The sequence below is a fragment of the Scyliorhinus torazame genome, chromosome 16, assembly GCF_047496885.1.
Source record: "Scyliorhinus torazame isolate Kashiwa2021f chromosome 16, sScyTor2.1, whole genome shotgun sequence".
Lineage (NCBI taxonomy): Eukaryota > Metazoa > Chordata > Chondrichthyes > Carcharhiniformes > Scyliorhinidae > Scyliorhinus > Scyliorhinus torazame.
This window is the reverse complement of record NC_092722.1, coordinates 63189086-63210997: the sequence shown is the minus strand read 5'-3', so window position 1 is coordinate 63210997 and position 21912 is coordinate 63189086. Positions and strand designations below refer to the sequence as shown.

The 21912-nt window shown below is 45.6% G+C and overlaps 1 protein-coding gene across 2 annotated transcripts in view; it reads left to right on the top strand.

The window, feature by feature from the left end:
• Window positions 1-20008, top strand: part of LOC140392850 (ephrin type-A receptor 8-like) — a 504074-nt gene extending 484066 nt beyond the window's left edge. For both annotated transcript variants that reach the window (XM_072478582.1, XM_072478581.1), the window contains exon 15: window positions 18615-20008. In XM_072478582.1, the coding sequence (XP_072334683.1) occupies window positions 18615-18729 (115 nt within the window). In that variant the 3' untranslated portion in view covers window positions 18730-20008. The remainder of the gene's footprint in view (window positions 1-18614) is intronic.
• The last annotated feature ends 1904 nt before the right edge of the window (window positions 20009-21912 follow it).

Sequence of the window (21912 nt, the reverse complement as noted above, 5' to 3'; positions counted from 1 at the left end):
GAGAGCATTGGGTGAGTTTAATGGCAATGGGAGCATTGGCTGAGTTTAGGGGCAATGAGAGCATTGGGGTGAGTTTAGTGCCAGCCTCCCCGAACAGGCGCCGGAATGTGGCGACTAGGGGCTTTTCACAGTAACTTCATTTGAAGCCTACTTGTGACAATAAGCGATTTTCATTTCATTTTATTTTTCAATGGGAGCATTGGGTGAGTTTAGGGGCAATGGGCGCATTGGGTGAGTTTAAGGGCAATGAGAGCATTGGATGAGTTTAGGGGCAATGGGCACATTGAGTGCATTTAGGGGCAATGAGAGCATTGGGTGAGTTTCAGGGCAATGGGAGAATTAGGGTGAGTTTGGGGGCAATGAGAGCATTGGGTGAGTTTAGGGGCAACGGGAGCATTGGGGTAAGTTTAGGGATAATGGGTGCATTGGGTGAGATTGGGGGCAAAGAGAGTTTTGGGTGAGTTCAGGGGCATTGGGCACATTGGGTGAGTTTCGGGGCATTGAGAGCATCGGGTGAGTTTAGAAGCAATAGGAGCATTTGAGTGAGTTCAGGGGCAATGAGAGAATTGGGGTAAGCTTTGGGGCAATGGGAGCATTTGGGTGAGTTTAGGGGCAATAGGAGCATATGGGTGAGTTCAGGGGCAATGAGAGAATTTTGGGGCAATGGGAGCTTTGGGGTGAGTTTAGGGGCAATGGGAGCATTGGGGTGAGTTTAGTAGCAATGGGAGCTTTGTGGTGAGTTTAGGGGCAATGGGAGCATTGGGGTGTGTTTCGAAGCAATGGAGCATTGGGGTGTGTTTTGTGTTAATAGGCACATTGGGATGGGTTTAGTGCCAATGGGAGCAGTGGAGTGAACTTAGTGCCAATTGGCACTTTGGGGCGAGTTTAGTGTCAATGTTAACATTGGGGTAAGTTTAGGGGCAGTGGGAGCATTGTGTAGGTATATGTGCAATGGGAGCACAGGGGTGCATTTAGCACCAATGGGAGTATTGGGGTGAGTTTAGGGGCAATGGGAGCCTTGGGCTATGTTTAGGGGCAATAGGAGCATTGAGGTGAGTTTAGGGGCAATGGGAGGATTGGGGTGAGTTTTGTGCCAATGGGAACATTGGGGTGAGTCTCGTGCCAATGGGTGCATTGTGGTGAGTTTAGCGGCAATGGGAGCATTGGGATGAGTTTCGTGCCAATTGGAACATTGGGGTGAGTCTCGTGCCAATGGGTGCATTGGGGTGAGTTTAGCGGCAATAGGAGCATTGGGGTGATTTTCGTGCCAATGGGAGCATTGGGGTGAGTCTCGTGCCAATGGGTGCATTGGGGTGAGTTTAGCGGCAATAGGAGCATTGGGGTGATTTTGGGAGCAGTGGACACATTGGGGTGAGGTTAGAAACAATAGGAGCATTGGGGTGAGTTTAGGGACAATGGGTGCATTGGGGTGAGTTTAAGGGCAATGGGAGTATTGGGTTGAGTTTAGGGACAATGGGAGCATTGGGGTACATTTAAGAGCAATGGGAGCATTGGGTTGAGTTTAGGGGCAATGAGAGCGTTGAGGGGAATTTAGGAACAATGGGAGCATTGGGGTGAGTTTCGGGACAATGGGAGCAATGGGGTGTGTTGAGGGAGCATTGGGGTGAGTTTAGGAGCAATGGGAGCATTGGGGTGAGTTTAGGAGCAAAGGGAGCATTGGGGTGAGTTTAGGAGCAAAGGGAGCATTGGGGTGAGTTTCGGGACAATGGGAGCAATGGGGTGTGTTGAGGGAGCATTGGGGTGAGTTTAGGAGCAATGGGAGCATTGGGGTGAGTTTAGGAGCAAAGGGAGCATTGCGGCGAGTTTAGGAACAATGGGACAATTGAGGGGAATTTAGGAACAATGGGAGCATTGGGGTGAGTTTCGGGACAATGGGAGCATTGGGTGAGTTTCGGGACAATGGGAGCATTGGGGTGAGTTTAGGGGCAATGGGTGCATTGGGGTGAGGTTCGGGACAATGGGAGCATTGGGGTGAGGTTCGGGACAATGGGAGCATTGGGGTGAGTTTCGGGACAATGGGAGCATTGGGGTGAGTTTAGGGGTAATGGGAGCATTGGGGTGAGTTTAGTGGCAATGGGAGCATTGGGGTGAGTTTAGGGACAATGGGAGCATTGGAGTGGGTTTAGTGGCAATGGGAGCATGGGGGTATGGGGGTGAGTTTAGGGACAATGGTAGCATTGGGGTGAGTTTAGGGGTAATGGGGGCATTGGGGTAAGTTTAGGGACACTGGGAGAATTGAGGTAAGTTTTGGGGCAATGAGAGTATTGGGGTGAGTTTAGGGGCAATGGGAGCATTGGGGTGAGTTTAAGGGCAATGGGAGCATTGGGGTGTGTTTAGGCGTAATGGGAGCATTGGGGTAAGTTTAGGGACAATGGGAGAATTGAGGTCCGTTTTGGGGCAATGAGAGTATTGGGCTGAGTTTAGGGGCAATGGGAGAATTGGGGTACATTAAAGAGCAATGGGAGCATTGGGTTGAGTTTAGGGGCAATGAGAGCATTGAGGGGAATTTAGGAACAATGGGAACATTGGGGTGAGTTTCGGGACAATGGGAGCAATGTGTGTTGAGGGAGCATTGGGGTGAGTTTAGGAGCAATGGGAGCATTGGGGTGAGTTTAGGAGCAAAGGGAGCATTGGGGCGAGTTTAGGAACAATGGGACAATTGAGGGGAATTTAGGAACAATGGGAGCATTGGGGTGAGTTTCGGGACAATGGGAGCATCGGGTGAGTTTCGGGACAATGGGAGCATTGGGGTGAGTTTAGGGGCAATGGGAGCATTGGGGTGAGTTTAGGGGCAATGGGAGCATTGGGGTGAGTTTAGGGGCAATGGGTGCAGTGGGGTGAGTTTAAGGGCAGTGGGAGCATTGGGGTGAGTTATGGGGCAATGGGAGCATTGGGGTGAGTTTAGGGGCAATGGGTGCATTGGGGTGAGTTTAAGGGCAGTGGGAGCATTGGGGTGTGTTTAGGGGCAATGGGAGCATTAGGGTGAGTTTAGGGGCAATGGGAGCTTTGGGGTGAGTTTAGGGGCAATGGGGGCAATGGGGGCATTGGGGTAAGTTTAGGGGCAATGGAAGCATTGGGGTAAGTTTAGGGGCAATGGGAGCATTGGGGTGAGTTTCTGGACAATGGGAGCATTGGGGTGAGTTTAGGGGCAATGGGAGCATTGGGGTGAGTTTAGGGACAATGGGTGCATTGGGGTGAGTTTAGGGGCAATGGGAGCATTGGGGTGAGTTTAGGGGCAATGGGTGCATTGGGGTGAGTTTAGTGGCAATGGGAGCATTGGGGTGAGTTTAGGGGTAATGGGAGCTTTGGGGTAAGTTTAGGGACAATGGGAGAATTGAGGTAAGTTTTGGGGCAATGGGAGCATTGGGGTAAGTTTAGGGATAATGGGAGTATTGGGATGAGTTTAGGGACAATGGGAGCATTGGGGTGAGTTTAGGGGCAATGGGAGCATTGGGGTGAGTTTAAGGGCAATGGGCACATTGGGGTGAGTCTAAGGGCAATGGTAGCATTGGGGTGAGTTTAGTGACAGGTTGTGCTGGGATACAGAAAGTTACAGCACTGATATCAATGGGAGAGTCTCCCTGCAGGTGAAGAGTTGGCTTGGCTATTTTGTGCCTGAGCTGTTGGCTCCGGATTCTGATATGAAGAAAAATAAATGTCAGTGGAATTAATTTTGAATTGATCAAGTCATGGACCAGGACAGGCACAATGGGTAAATATCCTCCTTTGTGTTTTACATTAATGCTCCATTATTCCTCCTTGTCACCTTTTATGACTCTAATATCTACATCCTGTGATTCCTGTAACTGAATACAATTATTCAACAGTGGCCTCTGCAATCTCTTGTATAAATTCAGAATCATTTCCTCACCTCACATACTGCGATGTTTGGATCGACAATCCTTTTTTATTCTTTTTACAGTCTTTACGTCCTGCACTTCCACTGGTAGGGACGAATCATGGCATTTTCCTGTTTGTTTTACTCCTCCCTCGCAGTGCTAACCCTGTGGACTATGCTCATGGATTACATTACACCAAGTTCCGCATGTCCATTCATTCATGAACAAGGCCCTGCTGTTTCCCACCTGTGTCAATTATAGATCAAGTAATCTCTGGTCGCTACCTTTTATTGTTCTCCTCTCACACAGCCATTTCCCCCTCCCAGCTCTACTTACTTCCCTGTGACCCTGGAAAAACAACCCTGAATACACTTTAACTGAACTTCCCAATTGTCCAGCCTTTGACCTTCCATTCCCCACAATTACAAATCTGCCCAACCACACATGCTCTTCACCTGTAGTTCCTCACGTTTAGGGGCACCATGTCTCACCCTGTCTGCTCCCCATGGTACGACCCTCACCTCCACCTCTTTATGTCCAAGGGATGCAGATTTGAATAACTAGTTTCCTCATGTGTGGCTCATTGTGATATTTTTGCTTTCATACATTCCTGGGTCGTGCTTTGGAATGTCGAACTATGTTAAAGGTATAGGATGAGACCACGCCAACGTGATCTTCTGGTCCTGCCGACAGCGCACCGCCGGCATGGGTGGGGTGGATTCAATGGGAAATCCCATTGACAGTGGTGGGAGCAGAAGATTCTGCCACCAGCCAACAGCAGGCCACCTCCTGCCTCCGGGAAACACGCCGTGGGAAGGCCAGAGAATCTCGGCCAGAAATGCAAGTTGTTTTTGGTTATAAAATGTGTGTATTTACACCCCCTGTTCTTCCACTCTGCTGGGATGAAGTATGTCAGGCCATTTAATTGGAGAAGGTTGGTTTTAATGCCACTATGGATCCACCTCCACTGTCCATCAGAACTAGAAAATCCAGGGTATACCTACATTCAGTACCCAATGTTACCAAACCCTATTCTATTCTATCTGACCATTCCCCCCTCTCCCTCACCCACCCACACAATTCTCTGCAATTATTTCCGATAAGGTCTTCTGGAGTTTGAGTTACAATGGAACCACTGAGGAAATTTGAGGACTTGCCACCTAGGGTAAATATCCTTTCACTCTTTTCCACACTAATTCACAATTCTCTGCACTGAACTCTCGGCAGCCTTTGTCACGCTTGACCACATTAACCTCATCCAAAGCTTTTCAGCCATCTTCCAGCTGCTTGGGACTGTTCTTACTGAGGTGATCACTTTAGTCATCCCATGCAGTCAACCGCACCATTTCTATTCTACCCAAGTGGACATGAGCAGAAAACTCAATCTCATTCCTCGTTCCCGTGTCCAGATTGTTTCTATAAGATATGTATCCATGAGACACCCCTAGGCCAAAACCCAGTGGTCCAAAGGGCACCAATTTAGACCTTGCTCATTGCATTTAGCCATCCCTCTGTTCACACACCCGTTTTCTTTATTACCATAGCCAGGATTCTCCGATCCTTAACTTCTTTCTCGGGTAATGAAGTCCACAGACTCACCACTCTCTGGGTGAAAAAATGTCTCCTCTTCTCTGTCCTAAATGGTCTATCCCTTATGCTCAAACAGTGACCCCTGGTTCTGGACACACCCAACATCGGGAACATCCATCCTGCATCTACCCTGTGCAGTCCTGTTCGAATTTTATAGGTTTCTATGAGATCCCCTCTCATTCTTCTGAACTCCAGTAAATGCAATCCTAACAGATTCAATCTCTCCTCACATGTCAGTCCCGCGGTCCCAGGAATCAGTCTGATAAACCTTTGCTGCACTCCCTCTAGAGCAGGAACATCCTTCCTCAGATAAGTAGACCAAAACTGCACACAATATTCCAGTTGTGGTCTCACCAAGTCCCTGTCTAATTGCAGCAAGACATCCCTGCCCCTGTACTTGAATCCTCTTGCTATGAAGGCCAACATACCATTTGCCTTGCCTTCTTTACCACCTGCTGTACCTGCATGCTTACCTTCAGTGACTGATGTACGTGGACACCCAGGCCTCATTGCACATTCCCCTCTCTTAATTTATGGCCAGTCACATAATAGTCTGCCTTCTCGTTTTTACTAACCCCACATTTATCCAAATTATACTGCATCTGCCATTCATTTGCCCACTCACTCAACTTGGCCAAATCACACTGAAGGATCGCTGCATCCTCCTGACTGCTCACCCTCCTACCCAACTTGGTGTCATCTGCAAATTTGGAGATATTACATTTTTTCCCTCATCTAAATCATTAATATATACCATGAAAAGCTGGAGTCCTAGCACCAATCCCTGCGGTCATTCATCCGATGACCGCACTACTCATCGCCTGCCAATTTGAAAAAGACCCGCTAAATCCTACTCTTTGCTTTCTGTCTGCCAATCAGTCTTCTATCTATCTCAGTACAATACACCTAATCCCATGCACTTTAATTTTGCACGCGAATGTGAGACTATGTCTAAAACCTTCTGAAAGTCAAAATATACCACATCCACTGGTTTCCCTCATCAACTCTACTAGTTACATCGTCAAAGAATTCCAGTAGACTTGTCAAGCATGATTTCCCCTTCATAAATCCATGCTGACTCTATCCGATTCTGCAACTGTTTTCTAAGTGCTCTGCTATAAAATCTTTGAAAATGGATTATAGAACTTTCCCCACTACCGACATCATGCTTACAGGTCTATAATTCCCTGTTTTCTCTCTACCTCCCCTTTTTAAATAACGGAGTTACATTATCTATCCCCCAATCTGCAGGAACTGTTTCAGAGTCTGTAGAATTTGGAAGATGACCACCAATGCATCCACTATTTCTAGAGACACATCCTGGTGGCATGGTGGCACAATCGTTAGGATTGCTGCCTCAGCGCCAGGAATCTGGGTTCAATTCCAGCCTTGGTTGACTGTCTGTGCCGAGTTTGCATTTTCTCCCCGTGTCTGCGTGGGTTTCCTCTGGATGCTCCGGTTTCCTCCCACAGCCCAAGATGTGCAGGTTGGGTGGATTGGCCATGCTAAATTGTTCCTTGATGTGCCGGTTGGGTTACAGGGAACAGAGCTGGGTGGGCGGGGAGTGGGCCTGGCTAGGGTGCTTTATGGGGGGATCGGTGCAAATTCGATGGCCTCCTTCTGCACTGTCGGGATTCTATGATTTTATGATTATGACATAGCTCCTTACCCACATGCTCAGTAGCTATTACTGCAGTAGTGTTAAGAGTTATCATTTACTCTACAGTGTCGAGTGCAAAACGAGGGAAAATATTTTGTGTTTGGCAGTAACTTCTTTCATCTGATCATAGATTTAGTGTGAAAAGCATAGAGCACAGAAAACAGCATGGGGTCTTCAGTATGCAGTGAGAGTTTACACAGCAGTGTATGAAAGTGCAATATTCTCCAGCTGGCCTGAGCTGAAGTGTCGTTTCCAAGGCATAGACTAAAATAACTTAATATCACTGATGACTTGAAGCTGGTTTCAAACGAGCCCTTCTTTCACTGAAAAATGAACAAAGAAAAGTACAGCACAGGAACAGGCCCTTTGGTCCTCCAAGCCCGTGCCGGCCATGCTGCCCGTCTAATCTAAAACTTTCCACACTTCTGGGGTCCATATCCCTCTATTCCCATCCTATTCATGTATTTGCCAAGACTCCCCTTAAACGGCACTATCGTATCTGCTTCTACTACTTTCTCCGGCAGCCAGTTCCAGGCACCCACTGCCCTCTGTGTAAAAGAAGTGCCTCGCACACCTCCTCTAAACTTTGCCCCTCCCCTAGTAATTGACTCTTTCAACCTGGGAAAAAGCTTCTGACTATCCACTCTGTTCATGCCCCTCATAATTTTGTAGGCATCTATCAGGTCACCCCTCAACCTCTGTCGTTCCAGTGAGATCCAACCTCTTCTCATAGCTAATGCCCTCCGTACCAGGCAACATCCTGGTAAACCTCTTCTGTACCCTCTCCAAAGCCTCCACATTCTTCTGGTAGTGTGGTGACCAGAATTGAACACTATACTCCAAGTGTGGCCTACCTGAGGTTCTGTACAGCTGTAGCATGACTTGCCAATTTTTCTACTCAATGCCCCGGTGATGAAGGCAAGCATGCCGTATGCCTTCTTGACTACCTTCTCCACCTGCATTGCCACTTTCAGTGATCTGTGAACCTGTACACCAAGATCTCTCTGCCTGTCAATACTCTTGTGGGTTCTACCATTCACTGTATATTCCCTACCTGTATTTCACCTTCCAAAATGCATTACCTCACATTTGTTTGGATTAAATTCCATCTGCCATTTCTCCACCATGTTCTCCAATCGATCTATATCCTGCTGTATCCTCTGACAGTCCTCATCACTATCCACAATTCCACCAACTTTTCTGTCAGCCACAAACTTACTAATCAGACCAGTTACATTTTCCTCCAAATCATTTATATATTCTACAAATAGCAAAGGTCCCAGCACTGATCCCTGCGGAACACCTCTAATCACATCCTTCCATTCAGAAACGCACCCTTCTGGGTGACCGGCTCTGTGCAGGTAGATGAGGCCTTTATCTGAGTCCCCACGTATGTCGGCTGGAAGTCGTCAGGTTCGTCTCGGCTGCGGCTCGTCTCTCTCAGGTAGCGGTCGCGGGTCTTGAACTTGCCTGGTCGTTATACTGCGATTGGTGTGGGCACAGGCCTGTCCCAAAACAGACCGATTGCTAGTGGTGCAGTGATTCTTACCTTCTCCTTTATCGCGCCCTTTTGGGCGGTGCTAACTCAGGATCCAATGGATCGATAGGGTCTCGATCATCCTAATCAATTCTGGCCAATTAGGGATGGGTACCCCGCTGGCTGGGTGGGTCCTAGTTACCATTGTCCCAAGTACGTATTTCCAAAAAAGGGGAAGCGGCGACAGTGAGTCTGCTACTGTTGCTATTCCTTTATTTGAGTCTATTGTCCTGGGGAAATCGGTGATTGACCTTTAACATGTGCAAGTTTCAGTTCGGTCTGGTTTTCCTTTGCCCAATACACAGGGGCTGTGTACTGTCTATGTCCCAACTTGACCACAATTCCCATTATCCTTTGCGGGGGGCCATTTTAGATGGCCACAGGATACAAAGACGCCTGTCAGAGCCCAAGCAATTTCCTCCCTTGCCTCCCTCAGTATTCTGGGATAGATCCCGTCAGGCCCGGGGGACTTATCTACCTGCCTGTTTTTCAAGACGCCCAACACCACCTCCTTTTTGATCTCAATGTGACCCAGGCTATCTACACACCCGTCCCCAGACACATCATCCACCAAGTCCTTTTCTTTGGTGAATACTGATGCAAAGTACTCATTTAGTACCTCGCCCATATCCTTTGGTTCCATGCATAGATTCCTTCCCCTGTCCTTGAGTGGGCCTTTCCCTGACTACCCTCTTGCTCTTTATATATGTGTAAAAATCCTTGGGATTTTCCTTAATCCTGTTTGCCAATGACTTTTTGTGTCCCCTTTTAGCCCTCCTGACTCCTTGCTTAAGTTCCTTCCTACTTTCCTTATATTCCTCAAAGGCTTCATCTGTTCCCAGCCTTCTAACCCTTTCAAATGCTTCCTTTTTCTTTTGGACTAGGCTCACAATATCCCTTGTTATCCAAGGTTTCTGAAACTTGCCATAATTATCCTTCTTCCTCACAGGTCCTGAATTTCTATCAACTGACATTTGAAAGTCTCCGATATGCCAGATGTTGATTTACCCTCAAACATCCAGCCCCAATCTAGATTCTTCAGTTCCTGATGATTATTGTCATAATTAGCCTTCCCCCAATTAGCACCTTCATCGAAGACTACTCTTACCTTTATCTAACAGTCCCTTAAAACTTACTGAATTATGGTCACTGTTCCCGAAATGCTCCCCACCTGTCCGGGCTCATTGCCCAATACCAGATCCAGTACGGCCCCTTCCCTAGTTGGACTATTTACATATTGCTTCAAGAAGCCCTCCTGGATGCTCCTTACAAACTCTGCCTCACCCAAGCCACTAGCACAAAGTGAGTCCCAGTCAGTATAGGGGAGATTAAAATCACGCACCACAACAATCCTGTTGCTTTTACACAGTTCCAAAACCTGCCAACATATCTGCCCCTCTATCTCCTGCCGGCTGTTGGGAGGCCTGTAGTAAACCCCCAACGGCATCCTTCCTATTCCTGAGCTCTACCCAGATTGTCTCGCTGCATAAGCTCTCCGAGGTATCCTCCCACAGTACAGCTGTGAATTTCTCCTTTACCAGTAACCCCCCCCCTCCCCTTTTACACCCCCCCCCTATCCCGCCTGAAACTTCAAAATCCTGGAATGTTTAGCTGCCATTCCTGTCCCTCCCTCAACCAAGTTTCTGTAATGGCAACAACATCATAGTTCCAAGTACTAATCCAAGCTCTACATTTATCTGCTTTACCTGTTATACTTCTCACTTTGAAACAAATGCACTTCAGACCACCAGTCGTGCTGTGTTCAGCAACATCTCCCTGCCTGCTCTTCCTCTAAGTCTTACTGGCTCTGCTGTCAGGTGAACTGTTATTATGACGTGAATCTTCACTTTTGCACGCCTTTGAGGCTTGGTACTGAGGAGTTGAACCAGGCAGGGCTTTACTCAAAGCCTAAATGATTCAGAGAATTCCTACAGTGCAGAAGGAGGCCATTCAGCCCATCGAGTCTGCACCGCCCTCTGAAAGAGCAACCGAACAAGGCCCAATCCCCACCCTATCCCTGTAACCCCGCCTAACTTTTGGGCGGTAAGGGGCAATTTAGCATGGCCAATCCACAATGCACATCTTTGGACTGAAATGGAGTGTGTTCATTTTTGAGCTCAGTGAGCAGTCATATCTGGGTTACTACAGCAGTTTTGGATCTGTGCTGGTTCATGTACTGAACCACAACAGTATAGCAGCTTCATCCAGAGCTCCAGCAAACAATTTGAGGTTTGCACACATGCCAACCAACTTAGGCAACCAAACTCAACCCTCTTTGATTGGCATGTTATGAGTGACAATAATTAAAGCATCATTAATAATTTTAATTTTATAAAAAATGTGGTGTTTACTGGTGTTCAAAACATAATGAGGCTGTTAAATTTTAATGAGGAAACTACAAGTAAAAGAATTGAACAAATATGGTGCCAAGTTAATAATCCAACAAATGCCTTGAGCGGGATTCTCCGTCCACCCGCTACCCATTTTCTGGTGTGGCACGCCCCCCGGCAGCGGGATTCTCCGTCCCGGCAGCCGGCCAATAGGGTTTCCCATTGGTGGGCACCTCCATTGGTGAGTGCACTGCCAGTGAAACAGAGGATCCCGCCGATGGAGAATCCAGCCCCTTATTTCCAATATTTCTGTTACAATTTTCAGGCGACCAAGCTAAATATTGATGTTTTCTTAATGAAAAGATGTACCGAACAGTTCCTTTTTAGTATCAAGGAATGCCTCTCTGAACAAGAAATTTCTGGGGAGGGGGGGTGTTTTACGATGTAACTGCGGCGGGGCAGGGCCTGGTAGAGACAGCAAGGTCGGCCCCACGGAGATCGTTGGCACTGCGAACATGGCAGGTCCAACCTGGCAGTGCCAACCCATGCCAAGGGGCAGTGCTAGGCATGTCCCTCTCTCCCAGATGACTATACTTACTTTTGCACTCTTGGATGGGGCGGGGGAGGGGTTGGGGAGGTGCCCCACAACGGATTCATGTTTTTAAATAGATGTTGTAAACCTCGCCGTTTGAATATTCAGTGAGGCGGGATCATGTCGAGGGTGGGGGGGGCTCGCTCCTTGTTTTAAAATGTCTGGAAATGCACTGAAATTAGATCCTCGCACTTTTTGGGAGTGAACTTCGTTCTGTCACCAGTGAGGGTGGAGAAAATCAGGAAACGAGATCGCGCCGAATGAAATCCTGTTACTCGATTCTTGCAGGATTTTTACACCTATGCCGCCTTTCTCGCTGGTGACGGATTCACGCCCAATGTTTCAATTATTTCTTCAGTGAAGTAGGATTAGAGAATAGGAAATAATTGATCCAGCATGTGCAGTGTTCATTTTGTGGTCTTACATTCAATCCCTATTTTTTTTTTTTAAATCTTTTTTTTTAACATTTAGAGTACCCAATTGTTTTTTTCCAATTTAGCGTGGCCAATCCACCTAGCCTGCACATTTTTGGGTTGTGGGGGCGAAACCCACGCAAACACAGGGAGAATGTGAAAACTCCACACAGACAGTGACCCAGAGCCGGGATCGAACCTGGGACCTCGGCACCGTGAGGCCACACTGCTAACCCACTGCGCCATCATGCTGCCCTTTCAATCCCTATTTTTATACAAATAGACTTCAAATGCCTGCAGCAGTTCAGGAAGCAGAAAAGTAGAATTTGACTTACCATAAGAGTTTTACTGTGGCTGGGTGGCACTAAATGAAGGCACTACACTGCCAATGCTGGTGGGAACATGTCATTACATTGTGACAAGTTTACATCAGAAATTACCATTATCGTTCCAGAAGGAATTCATCATGGAAGATGTTGACATGGATCTTTAATGTATTTATATAAATTTTTTTGTTTTACAATGTCTTTTTATTTTACAATATCTTTCAACAGCTATGGAATAAAGGCAGGGAATAGGCCTCAGTTGCAAAATTATGACAGGTCGAATGGCCTCTTTTTATGCTGCAACCATTCTCTTATTCTTTCATCAGTTTATTGGCAACCAAATTAAATGTCAGAGAGAAGTATTAAAAATGACGACAAAAATATTTTTTTAAAGAGCCGGGCAGATGGAGGGAGAATTTTGAGGAGGCATTAGCTTGCCGCCAACAAGTGAATCATGCCAAAGGCTGAGATAATTTCCCTTCATGAAGAAATAAGTGACCGCAGCTCGTCCTCTTGTGGCTGTTCCTCCCAAAGTGTCCTGGAATCAGATGGGAATTAAGAGCATTCCCATAGCACCTTCAGCCCCTCAGAACTCCTTCTGTCCTGCTACAAGCACAAATCAAAGGCCATGCACTCACCTTCTTGAAGCGTCTGTTTATCATACATGGGCTCAGGCAGCTGAGAGGCTATTTGACTGCAAGAGGCAACTGAGAGATTCTGACCTTGGGTTTCCTCACATGTGCACTCTCGGTTGGAAGTCACTGGTTAGCGATCAGAAAGAGGAATCAGGGCAGACTTCCATTTCTCTATCTAAACACCAGCCAGTACCTCTGCTGCAGCCCTGGCTGTATTCAGATACAATAAAGCAAGCTGGAAAGGCCATGGTCTGTATGGCTCACTCCCACATGGGCAGTGCCAATACCTACTGAGTCAATGGACCAATTTGGATGTATTGGAAGTTTTAAATAGGGTGGCCTCCTAGTATCATTTTAAAAATCATGCTTTAAGTTCTGTGCAGCTGTGATATTCACACAGCAAATGGATGTCTAAAATAATGGTCCTGTTAAAATAGCAATGAAGAATAAGGCTTGAAATGCTGGAAACTCTCATCAGCTCCAGCGTCATTTGTAAGGTTAATATTCAGCAGAAGGACCTTCCTTAAATGGAACTGGACCTTTGACGATCAAAAGGAACTGGCCTGATCCTATCACTGGAAACCTGTTCAAACCTGGAAAGGTTAATGCTCAATGTGCCCAAGCACTGATGTAACGAAGCATCTGAACCCGATAGAGCAGTACTCCTTTCATTGCTGATCTAACTTGATTTCTTCATCTGTTTTCTTCGCTGCCTCATCAAATATTTACTAGATTTAAAAAAAAAACACATTTGCTTTGTTCTGAGAGCAGATTTCAAAAGCTGGAGCTCTCGAGTGCCTCACCAACACAGCAGGGAGACTGGAGCCTCAGGACTCAGTTAGCAGACTGCCTGCAGTCTAGAACTGGTGTTCCCAAACACGATTTAGGCTGCAATAGTCCAGTAACCCTTTCACTGATTTGTGTTCAATACAACGATTGAAACACAAGACAGGCAAAATAATCAAAAATAAAAGGCTTGTTTTTAAATCGAAAGTGTTTCCTCTTATACAAAACAACTTTGAAGATATGGGCGGCACGGTGGCACAATGGTTGGCACTGCTGCCTCACAGCACCAGGGTTCAATTCCAGCCTTGGATGACTGTCAGTGTGGAGTTTGCACGTTCTCCCTCTGTCTGCATGGGTTTCCTCCAAGTGCTCTGGTTTCTTGATAAATTGCCCCTTGGTGTTCAAAGATGTACAGGTTAGGTGGGGTTACAGGGTCGGGTGGGGGAGTGGGCCTAGGTAAGGTGCTCTTATATAATATAATATATATTAATCTTTATTGTCACAAGTAGGCTTACATTAACACTGCAAATAAGATACTGTGAAAAGCCCCTAGTCGCCACATTCCAGCACCTGTTCAGATACACTGCGGGAGAATTCAGAATGTCCAATTCACCTAACAAGCACGTCTTTCGGGAGTTGTGGTAGGAAACCAGAGCACACGGAAGAAACCCACGCAGACACAGGGAGAACGTGCAGACTTCGCACAGACAGTGACCAAAGCCGGGAATCGAACCTGAGACCGGGCGCTCTGAAGCAACTGTGTGCTACCTCTTTCAGAGTGTCGATGCAGACACCCTGGGCTGAAGGCATCCTTCTGCACTGTAGGAATTCTATTTTCTATTCTATGTTCTATAAAACCCATTTTGGCGAAGGTTATTTGACTTTATCATGAGAGGGATGCAAGGCTCCTTTTTTTGCTTCGTTCTCTGTGAAAGGACAAGATTGGGAAAATAACAGGTTAAAGTCCAGGTACTTGTCTCAACCACAACCTTGCCTCAGCTATCGCCGCTGTTCATTTCCATGCCCTGTACCATCAGATCTTGTGGCGCTCTGAATGAGATTGCTCAATTAGTGCTAAGCTACTGCTTGCTGGATGTTGTAGGCCTGCATCCTTGGGGAACAGGATTGAAATTGCTGAAACCCATCTTACTTTGATCAGCCTCCACAAAGAAAAAAAAAGACCTTCCTCCCATCTGCCCAATTGACATCAATCAATAGTCTGCTTTATCCGTGTAAACAGTATAGATTGTTGGAGCAATTGAGATATTTCTGAGGCTGTGGTTGTTTAGCAACGCCATCCTTCAACCAAAACTATTTTGAGGCAAAAGCCTCTCATTTGTTTTCCAGCTGGCTATTGTTAATTCAGGAAAAGACATCTGACAGCATTCACTCCTCACACGGGCAGACACTGCAAATGCTTTCAAATATCAATGAGCTTGTGAAGATTCTCTCAGGTGGATGGGTTGCTTCATTAGAAAAACAAAACCGTTTTTTTTTCACTCACTCTCCCCAAGGCTTAAAACCTGCTTACCAGCTTACGGGAAAGTTCCAGTAAGCTTTGGATGTAATGGGTTGGATTTTATAGACAAGGATGAAGGACTTTGGTGGTCAGCGTGCTGGAAGTTGTCTTTGGAGCTTTCACCATCGACATTTTGAATGTATGCTTTTGGCCATTGAGCGCCTGATTCAGCGCGTGCCCCCTGCAGGGGATCGATCGGTGTTGAGGGCGAGCAGGGCGCGCAACAGTAAAGTTCTTCCTCCAGCCAGGTTGAGGAGAATTCAGTGAAACGTGCAAGGTGGGAGATTTTGTAACCAAAAACAGTGGTGGCATTGTGTCAGGCAGTGGTGGGGGGTGTTGCGGTTGAAGTGTTACCAATCAGATTCCACACCCAAACCCACCTCCATCTCACCTATTTGCATCTGTGACTGAGACTGGAAGGTGGGTGGGCAGCCAACCTGCTCCACGGAGCACTTTCAATCTGATAATGAGACCACAGGCCTCATTCAGGCTTGAATTCCAGGCGTGGACAGTGGAGTTAAAATGACAATGAGGAGGGTAGGGGGTTGGGGGAGAGGGTAGGAAGCCTGATGTCTAGGTTCTCACACCTTTCTGACCACCGACATCTGGTAAGTAAAAATGCAGCCTACAAAGTTTGGACCAGGAAACATAAATTAGATTTAAATCAGGTAAAGAAAGCAAAATAAATACTTGGGAATAACAATAGGATTAAGAAACAGATAACATCCAGAAAGAAAATATAAAAACAAAACTAGATTTAATTTGATTTATCTTCAGTGTTTTCTAAATGCTGAAGGAATGAGATTCCACACTTGTAAAATTTTCAAGACCGGAGAGGTAGTTTGGCTATAATTATGAATTATCGCATTGTTGCAATTCACTTATTCCTGAATGAACAGTTCAAACATTTTCTGCACTGTTTAGAACGCAACTAGTTGGTTAGAGCAGTAACTTCACATCACTGAATTAATTTCAATGCCAAGGCTATCAGCAAGGTTCTGTTATAGCACGCCCTGTGAGGTAACTAAACGACAACTTCTTGATTTCCACATTTAACTGCGCCTGTACGTACTTTGATAGTTGTAGTCCAATTCACCTCACCATAATTTTGAGCACTGTCACTTTAAATGCAAAATCTGGGCAAGTATGAACAATTTTCTAGCAGCTGCTGAAGGTAGGAAATCTTCTCTCAACAATTGGAAACCTCAGTAATTTGATCACCTGCCAATGAAAGGTGCTAAATGCGGGTGTAATGGACACAGGTTCAGTGTGCACAGGCAAGTCAAGGAAGTGAATGCATTATTGCCAAGTTTGTGGATAACACAGAAATAGGTGGGAAGGCAAGGTGGGATGACACACAGAGTCTACAGAGGGATATTGACAGGTTAACTGATTGGCAAAATTTTGGCAGATGGAATATAATGTAGGAAAATGTGAAGTTCTGCACTTTGGCAGGAAGAATAAAGTTGTTGAATATTATTCAAATGGAGAAAGACTACAGAAAGCTGCCACATAGAGGAATTTGGGGGTCCGTATGCATAAATCACATAAAACTAGCGTGCAAGTTCAGCAAGTAATTGGGAAGGCAAATGGAATGTTAGCCTTTATTTCAAAGGGAATGGAATGTAAAAATAGGGAAGTTTTGCGAAAACTAAACCACACCTGGAATACTGCGAACAGATTTGGTCCCTTTATCTCAGGAAAGATAAACTGGCATTGGAGGCAGTCCAGAGAAGGTTCACTAGATTGATCACAGGTAAGAGGGATTTTCTGATGAGGAGAGGTTGAGTAGGTTGGGCCTGTACTCATTGAAGGTTAGAAGATTAAGAGGCGACCTTATTGAGACATATAGGATTCTCAGGGGGCTTGACATGGTGGATACTGAGAAGTTGTTTCCCTTTGTGGGAGAGTCTCGGACCAGAGAGCATATTCTCAGAGTAAGGGGTCGCTTGTTTATGTCAGAGATGAGGCAGAATTTCTTCTCTCAGAGAGTAGTGAATCTGTGGAATTGTTTACCACAGAGGGCTCTAGATGCTGGGTCATTACGTATGTTCAAGAGTGAGACAGACAGATTTTTAATCAGTAAGGGAATCAAAGGTTATAGGGATAAAGCAGGAAAGTGGAGTTGAGGATTATCATAATAGACTCGATGGGCCGAATGGCCTATTTCTGCTCCTACATGTTACTGCCTTATGGTTTTGTGTTAACAGCTCAAAATTGGAAGCGTTGCCCCTGAGATTCCCCTAACCTCTTGGTTTAAGGGAGGTTACCTGACAGCACTTCTTGTGCTTATTTCATCAAAGCTCAACACCTGACATCAAAATATCTTCCAATGCTTTTAATGCTCTTTTTCTCCCCACGTTGAGGCCACCACATTCTATCCCAATGAAGATCAGCCCCTGAGATAATGAGAATGAGGGGAGGTAAGGAGAGGGTGAATGGTGGTAGGGTGAGAGGAGAGGGTGTGGGTGTGGGTGAGTTGGGATAAGGAGATTCAGAGGTGGGATGGAAAGGAGGGAGAGGTAGACTCTCTGTTTTCTGACTGCTTCACATTGTAACACAGTAACCATCAGAGGCCTTTGGAAATGATGAAACATACAGACCGGTCACAGGTATTGAAATTTGAATTCAATAAAAATCTAGAAGTAAAAATCTAATAATGACCATGAAACCATTGTCGATTGTTGTAAACTCCCATCTGGTTCACTAATGTCCGTTAGGGAAGGAAATCTTGCTCTTGCAGTTGTACAAAATGTACAAAGAAAATATTGAATTGTTTAATCTTAACTGAATTGATATTTGGAGAGTGCAGACACTTTACTATTAGTTCTTTTGCCTGGTGTTGGAGTTTTAAAGATTGCACTTCTGTTTTACGTAAGGTTTGGCACGTTCAGTCATCCTTACCTGGTCTGACCTACATGTAACTCCAGACCCACATCAAAGTGGTTGACTCTTAAATGCCCCAATGAAATGGCTGAGTGAGTAACTCAGAGCAGTTAGGGATGGGCAACAAACGTTGGCCCAGCCAGCGATGTCCAAATCCCACGAACAAATTTTAAAAAAGTAAGCTTCAGTCTGACGCTGGCAGGTTAGAAAATGTTTCCTACACAAAGATCAATTTGCATTTCAATCGGTTACTTCCAATAGAATGAAACTCAGTACTCCGATCATGCCCATTTATATTTTTGTACTGATTTCAACCCAATGCCCATTCAACGTAAAGAAAGAATCACGAATTGCTAATTACTAATTGTGGGAGCAAGTGAATTAAACTGCGTAGAACTGTGAACTCTGGGCTCATTGTTATGGGTATAAAGTCTTCATTGTCTTTTATTTTCCCTTCCTGCCTTTGTCGTTCAATCACAGGGATGTCCGAAGACTTGGAGTAACCTTAATGGGACATCAGAAGAAAATCCTCACCAGCATCCAGATCATGAGGGAACAGCTAATATGCTCAAACGGCCCAGGTATCCATGTATAGCCAGTGAGAAGTTGCAACAGAACTTACATTCCCTGAAGGCTGGCATGCAATAAGGCATTATGGAAATCAAGAATGGCTGAATATCAGACTTTTACAATTTTGCCTTTCATATCAATCACAAAAGATTTACAAATGCAAGAGATAGGTACTGCTTCTCTCCTGACGGAACTCCTTGGAAAATCTTACCACCATTAGGTACCATTTTATAATGGATAATCCTCAAGCAGGCCGGCTCCTCCAAAAGGCTGAACTGTGCTCAGCTGTTTTGGTGCTCGATATGTTCGACTCCTCAGTCACCCCCCTCCCCCCAGACTGGCACTGAGTACAGCTGCAAGAGCAAGAACCGGGCATGAGGAGCTTGTAGAGATGGTGCGAGCACCCCATCCAATAGAGAGCACTGACTTCAGTAAGGGAGCTGGAAAATGTGATCCCGCTTAAAGAAGCTGCCTCAGGAGAAGGGTTGAGTGGCAAAGTTCATACTTCCAGGAGCCACAGGACTTCCTCTCGGCAACTCCAACATCCAATCGTTGCTGCAACACATTGAAAGCAGAATTCACCACAGTCACCAGAAAGGATTTAGATCAGAATTCTGATGACATTGGGAGCTCTATGGACAGCTTCAAAATGTACAAAATTTACAAAGAAAATATTTAATCATTTATTCTTAACTGAATTGATATTTGGAGAACGCAGACACTTTATATTGATTGTTCTTTCCCTGGTGTTGGAGTTTTAAATATTGCACTTCTGACTTGGGTATGGTTTGGCACGTTCAGTCTGCTGAAACCAGGACGTATAGGAAACATAGCAGGCTGTGTATTTATCAGTAAATCATATTAAACTGCTACAATGTATACATTTCCCCCTCTATTTACCCATCTTGGTAAGATAAATAATTGCACGCTTCTCAGCTTCTAAAGTTAGAAGACACAAAGTTGTCACTGTTGGACCAAGCTGATGGAGAGTTAAGGCCGCAATCAGATGATTGGTGGAGCAAGCTCGATGGGCCACTTGCATTGCTCCTGCACCTATTTCTTATGATCTTACTGATGAAAGCTCATTTTGTAGGTCTAATTGGGAATTTCAGCACTTCCCAAATTAATCGGCCAGTGCAAATGCCTCAGCCGTTATTCTAAATGACCTCTGGAACTTGCCGTGAACTATATCTGTGACAGCAGATTTCTGACCAGCAACTGGTGCAAATGCTGAGCTGAACTATGCAGAGGCCGGCAGTGTTTGTGAGCTCTGACAGGGAAATTCTGGTTACAATAATAATAATAATCGCTTATTTTCACAAGTAGGCTTCAATGAAGTTACTATGAAAAACCCCGAGTCGCCACATTCCGGCGCCTGTTCGGGGAGGCCGGTACGGGAATTGAACCCGCGCTGCTGGCCTTGTTCTGCATTACAAGCCAGCTGTTTAGCCCACTGTGCTAAACCACCCCCCGTATCTCATCAAGTTTAAATCTAGTCACACGTCCAAGTCAATAACTTAATATCAAGCTTCTGCAAATGCAATAAGAACCAATGCAGCGTCGGTGTCTCAACGACAGATGTCCCTTGTACATTCAGTGACCAGCATGTCAGAGGTACTAAAAAATGACTGCCAATGCTGGAATCTGAAACAAAAGCAGAGAATACTGTTGATAAAGGCTCATCCACACTCGAAACGTTAGCTCCCAAAGTATCACTCTGACTCCATGTATTCAATATTCAATAAGCTGAACATTGGCGTTGTGAGTCTAAAGGAACTCTCAGTGTCAGAATGCTAAACCTAACCATAATGTGTAGTACCTGTGTACCAAGAAGGGGCAGTTATTTAATGCAATGTCTCCCTGTTGGAATCAGACGCTCGTGTATCTAGACTTTATTGCTGCGTGTAGCAGAATTAATCTGGGCTCCCGGGTGGCAAAAATGAAAGGGATTGTGGATCTATAATGTGCGTGCTTTCAGCTCCTCAAATGCCATTTGAGTTTGAAGCAAAATGCTGGACCTTTAAATCAATTGGAATCACCTCTCCTGGAGTCAGTTATGGAGCGAGGCTTTCAGTGGTTCAGGGCCAGTGGCTGTGTGGCTGTACGCTGAGGCTGTCCACAATGTGAGTTGCAGTGTTTGTATCAAGTTCTTTATAAGTACCACCTTAAAACGGTTTGAATGAAAATTTTAATATTTACGATTATAAAGTAGCATTAGTAAATTGTAAAAAGCGTTTTATACTACCGGCAGAGACAGGCATTGTTACATTTCTAGTCCCTGTGTCTCTTCAGATTGTATTACTTATACTATTGTTATATTAGAGCCCTACATTATTTAACAGTTAATCCTCTACAATGCGTCAGGTAAAGCCACAAAGTTAATGCATTTGTATAATATGGATATAAAGTATAATGCTGGAAACGGATACATACGTTATATAAACAGTATGCAACCTGGTACTGATCCTTGGGTAACGAAATAGAGCTATCAATTAACACTTTGGCCTCTCAATATACTGTGATAGTCAGGGTGTTATTAGGTCAGAAACTATTCGGTGATTTATATTTTCATGCCTTGCTGCTCTTTTCCGTTGATCTCCTCTTCACTTCATTGTGCCAAGTGAGTAAATTTAAAAATGATAAAAACTTACAATTACTCCAGACTTAATTTTTCTAAGTACAGTGTTTTCATATGCAGAACTTCTGCATTACATGACTGACTTTAGTCAAGTGAGTTTGGCTCTGTAGACCTTTCTGTGACTGTCTCCTGGCATTGTTTTCAGATGCTTCACACTCAGTAGGCCTGTGATGGTTACAGTCTCTGTGGGCTTGTGGTGGAATTCCCGGCGCTGTGGGTCTATGGTGGGGTTCCAGTTTCTGTGGGCCTGTGGTGGAGTTCCTGGCTCTGTGGGCCTGTGGTGGAGGTCCAGTCTCTGTGTGCCTGTGGTGGGGTTCCAGTTTCTGTGGGCCTGTGGTGGAGTTCCAGTCTCTTTGGGCCTGTGGTGGGGTTCCAGTTTCTATGGGCCTGTGGTGGAGTTCCTGGCTCTGTGGGCCTGTGGTGGAGTTCCAGTCTCTGTGTGCCTATGGTGGGGTTCCAGTTTCTGTGGGCCTGTGGTGGAGTTCCTGACTCTGTGGGTGCCTGATGAAGCTCCAGGCTTTGTGGATCTGTGGTGGAGTTTGAGGCTCTGTGGGCCTGTGGTGGAGTTGC